Below are 4,909 nucleotides of genomic sequence, written 5' to 3' on the forward strand. Positions count from 1 at the left end.
ACATTTACACATGCATACATACAATGAGAAACACTCAACTTGGCTTTGATACCAATGTTGAGTAAAACATAAACATAAAAAATATAGAGTTCTATGTGTGTACCTTTCTTCTAGAACTAACAAATTAGGATCTTTGGTAAGTGGTCTACAATGTATAGTGATGCCTCTCACGTACAGATTTGAAAGAACTCAACGGTGGTGTTTTATTACAAGAACAAAACACATATGCCCACAACCTAAATGCTCTTTGATGGAGAATATATAAGAGAGAATTGAGAGAGATTCATAAATTTTAATTTTGAAATGAATGAATAAATCTGTAGTTTTAACTTACATCCCAAGGGTAATTTATAAACAACCAAAAGACACAACTCTTGGTTATGGAAGCTACTAATTCCAAGAGAAACAATTCTTGGTTTTATATGGACCAACTCCACTGTGGGTATATTGAGGTCCAATTACTAACATCTTCAAATGTTGGGTGTGATGAAGGCCCAAAATCTCGTGGAATCTCAGACCACCTACCCATGGGTTTCATTTTTCGGAGCAAGTATACATCGATATCCTCACTTTCAACCTCATTGTTCCCCTCCAACACTTTCACTACTTGTCTCATTGTTGGCCGGGAACTTGGGTCAGGGTAAGCACACAACAAGCCCAAGTGAAGCACCCTGCCCACTTCTTCCTCATCAAACTCGCCTCTAGCCTTCAATCTCTCATCAAGAGCATTCAATAATTGCCCTTGTACCATCAATTGCCATGCCCAATCTACCAAAGCTGGCTTCCCTACCTCTATAGGCCTCCTCCCACACATGACTTCTAAAATCAAGACACCAAATCCAAACACATCGGTTTGAGCCGATGCCCGTCCGCTTCTAATCACTTCTGGCGCCAAATATCCAACGGTCCCAATCACCCTTGTCGTGTTAGGCATTTGTCCATGGTCGTGCATTCGGGCTAATCCGAAATCCCCTAGCCTTCCATTCATATCCTTGTCAAGTAACACATTGCTAGCCTTAATGTCCCTATGAAGGACTTTGGCTTCCCACCCCTCGTGTAAGTACAAGACTGCAAAAGCTACATCTTTCAAAATCCTTATCCTGTCTTCACAGCTCAACATCATCCTGTCATCACATTCAAACACCCACTTGTCCAAACTCCCATTTTCCATATAGTCATAAACTAACAAGAAGTTGCCCTTCTCTCTCTTGCACCACCCTCTCAACCCCACCAAACTTCTATGCTTCAATCTTCCAAGGCTTGAAATTTCAGCCAAAAATTCTCTCATCCCATCATTTTCATGCGAAATGCATTTCACTGCAATCTCTGCCCCTCCTGCTAAAACACCCTTATAGACCTTCCCATTCCCTCCGGTTCCAATCACATTTTCTTCCGAGAAATCTCTTGTGGCCGCCTCAATTTCTATGTAAGTCATTCTGTGTGGCCAATACTCCAATTCCCATTCCTCCATTTCCTCTCTCTCCCTAGCTCTCCTTCGCTGCCTCTTGATCCAAAACAGAGCAAACAGAGCAGAAAGACAGACAACGAAGAAAACTCCCACTGTGATTCCTGCAATAAACCCTTTTGATCGAAATATTGACTCCTTTGGAAGAACAAAAGATGGCAAACCTGTGGTAACCAACTCTTGGCTTAACGAAAAGTTGGAATTACTAAAGCTCCAAGCCAAAATCCTGTGGCTTTCAACTAACTGTCCGGTAGCACTAGTAAAGCCAACATACATTTCATCCTCAAACACCTCAGAAAGGTCAATAGAAGCATTCAACAAAGGCTTCAGAGGTCTTTTCATGCCTGCCAGAGCCACAGTAACATTAATCAAAGAATCTGAATAATCAATCCAAACTTGGTAATTTTCACCACTGTTGAGCTTCAATTCCTTGAATGACTTCTCATCATCAGCGTTGCTGCTGTTGTCGCTTCTTTGGTTGTCGGGCCAGTACCCGGCATCGTGTGATGCGTTTGATTTGAGGGAGTTTATGTCGATTCCAACATGGTTGGCGCTTATGTCATCGAATTCTACGTTCTTAAACACATCTAACTCGACACCGAAGACATGGTTATTGGGATTCCCATTGTTGGTGAAGTTGAGAAGGCCTAGATAATTAGCTGGGTGCGCGCCTTCGATGCCCTTAACGGGCACAAACATGAAAGCTATGCCATGCCTAGCGGGAGGATTATTCTTGTAAGAAACCATAGAGAAGATGAAAGAAGTTGAGAAAGGATACACATAAGAAGAGTTTGGGTTTTTAGCGGGGATCTTTTCTGGGTAAATTGCCCGGCCGATTGAGTAATAAGTTCTGTTAGTGAGCATTAGAATACGAGATTCAACGTCGGCCAGGCCATAGAGTAACATATCGAAGGAGTTGAAACCATTGAAGACGAAATCAACAGCCGATATGGATTGGAAGAAGAGGAAAAAGGGCAGCAGAAAGCATAGTAGGAGAGGCTGTTGGTGTTTACGCTCCTCCATGGGGGATGATAACTAGAAAAATGGAAAGAGAGACGAGCAGATGGTGTTGGATTGAATGAGGAGTTGTTGAACTTTCTTGGTCACCTTGTAGATATTCCTTGCACTTGATTTCTTTTGTCAGAAGACAGGTTGCCGGGTCGTTATCTATCAACATTTTCATAGCAGATTTATCAACTGCAGTGAATGGAGAAAAAATTGTTAGGTGTGACTTGCCACCCATCAATATGGTGGGCCCAGTGTGTACCTTTACTTTTCCCTATGTTGGAGGCTCTTCTACGACTACAACTTGGGTTTGTATTCCTGTGTTGACTTGTATTGGACTTTGTCGTCCAAATTGGATTCCTTAGGGACCGTACCTATAGCAACCGACCTATATGCTTATAAAAGCATGCTTTGGTTCTCTTGTTTTGTGTGCTTAAAAGCAGTGTGGTGGTAGCAAGCCGCACACAAGTGCAAAACTCAAGCACCAGTGAAACATAAAAGAGAGGGTGTGCCGAAACGTGAATATATGTGAGCACTTAAAGGGCGGAGAAAAAGAGAGAATCTGAGAAAATGTGTGCAAGGACAGTAAGGGTATGTTTTCTTTTTGGTGGTTTTTGGGAGCAAAAAATAAGTAATTAGAAGAAAATATACTGTAGAGTGAGCGAAAAAAATAGAGATCAGCCGCCATCTCTTCTAGCAAAAGAAGAGTTTGTATATCTGTCTTTTGTATTTTATTTTGAAAATAATTTCTCTTGTGTGATAGTGAAATTTGAGTGTATTGGAACTTTGAGATCTGAGTGATTTTCTCTATACTATTTTTGTATTCCATCTTTTGAAAGTGAATTTTTTTTCGGGTCGTCTCTGCCAGTAGATCTTGGCTTGTTAAACCGAACCATTTAAATTTTTGTGTTATGTGTGATTATTTATCTTTATTATTCCGTATTCATCTTATTTTTCACACCTCACCTCATGAGTCTTGCGAAATAGGATTAATTTCCTAACAAAAATGGCATTGAGAAGAGAATGAGACCGAGTTTAGAAGAGTCAAAGAGGGGCTACAGAATTGAACGGTTTAATTTGTCTCCAAAATACAATCCAGAATCTCCTGATTGTTTTTAGCCAATCCAACTTGCATGCATTCTCCACGATATGACAGAATAATTTATGTCATAAAATTATTCTGACATTTTTTAAAAATAAAATTAATTTATAAGTTTGTTTCTTTTATTTTTTATTTTTTATTTTTTTATATATTTATATTTTTTGTTTTAATTTTTTATTTGGTTTTCAAATTTTGAGTTCTGATTTTTTTTTTATTGGCCACCACCCCTCTTTTTTTTTTTTAAATAGTTTTTAAGTTTTATATATTTATCTTTTTAATATATATATATATTTTTATTAGGAGTAACACGTGTCATCATTTTATTAGTGTTGACATGGCACACTAATGGAGTTTGTCAAGTGTTTGACGGAATTTGACTGCATGAACTAAATTGTTATTTTGGCCTACCCGATAACCTTTGAATTACTATTAATTTTTTTTATACTGCATAGAGAGATTTGTAATTTAGGCCACCCACATGGACTAATTTTGCATTTATTTATTTATTTTAGTTTAATTTATTTATTTGTTTTTTAGTTTTTAATATTGATATTTTTTATTTGAGGTTTTTCTTTCTTCATTTAATGAGATTTAATGTCTAAAAAAAGAATATTTCATATGATTTAATAAGATTCCCTAACGACGGGGGTTGGGGGCTTGGTTAGTAATTGGCAGTTCAAGAGTGTCGGATGGTGAGAGAATCAATTCATGGGGCTATATTGACAATGGGTGGTGGGTAAAAGGTATATATATATATATGCCACATACATATTTGGGTTTAAAAATTAAGCTTTCTTTCTATCAAAATTAGACTTAGACTCTTTATTCGTGCTTTGTCTCCCATCGATAAAAATTATGGTTTTGTCCTTAGTGATAAATGAGTCAAACAAACCAAAAGAAAAATGACTACTATCATGTATAGTTTCGCTAAAGTAGGCCGCTGTTGACCTCAGTTGTGAAGCATGATTATATACTATGATTTTAAGTATCACACATGACTTAAATATGATCTAAACTATATATATATAAGCTCTATAAGCTCTTAAGAGCATTTACAGTGGTTGATATATATTTTTATACTCACTCAAAAACAAAAAAAAAAAATGTATATTTTTATACAAAATGGCTAATCAAAACCCAGTTTATCTAGTTTAGCTAATGAGTTTTAAAAGAAGCCATACATCGGATCATCTATTTTTTTTTAACTATATTATTTAAATTTTATTTATTTTTATTTTTTATAAGGATTATAGTTTTCATAAAGATCCTATTTTTCAACATTTTGGAAAAAAAGATGTGGAGAGAGAAATAGTAGGTGAAAATTTTGTGAAAAGAGA

At 36.9% G+C, this 4,909-nt stretch overlaps 1 protein-coding gene across 1 annotated transcript; it reads right to left on the reverse strand.

Annotated features, from left to right (window-relative positions):
- Nucleotides 1–328: 328 nt before the first annotated feature.
- LOC132172015 (L-type lectin-domain containing receptor kinase VII.1-like) lies at nucleotides 329–2,505 on the reverse strand. The gene has a single exon (XM_059583437.1). The coding sequence runs from the start codon at nucleotides 2,486–2,488 to the stop codon at nucleotides 419–421; it is 2,070 nt and encodes a 689-aa protein (XP_059439420.1). The 5' UTR covers nucleotides 2,489–2,505; the 3' UTR covers nucleotides 329–418.
- Nucleotides 2,506–4,909: the final 2,404 nt, after the last annotated feature.

This window comes from Corylus avellana, chromosome ca2 (assembly GCF_901000735.1).
Source record: "Corylus avellana chromosome ca2, CavTom2PMs-1.0".
Lineage (NCBI taxonomy): Eukaryota > Viridiplantae > Streptophyta > Magnoliopsida > Fagales > Betulaceae > Corylus > Corylus avellana.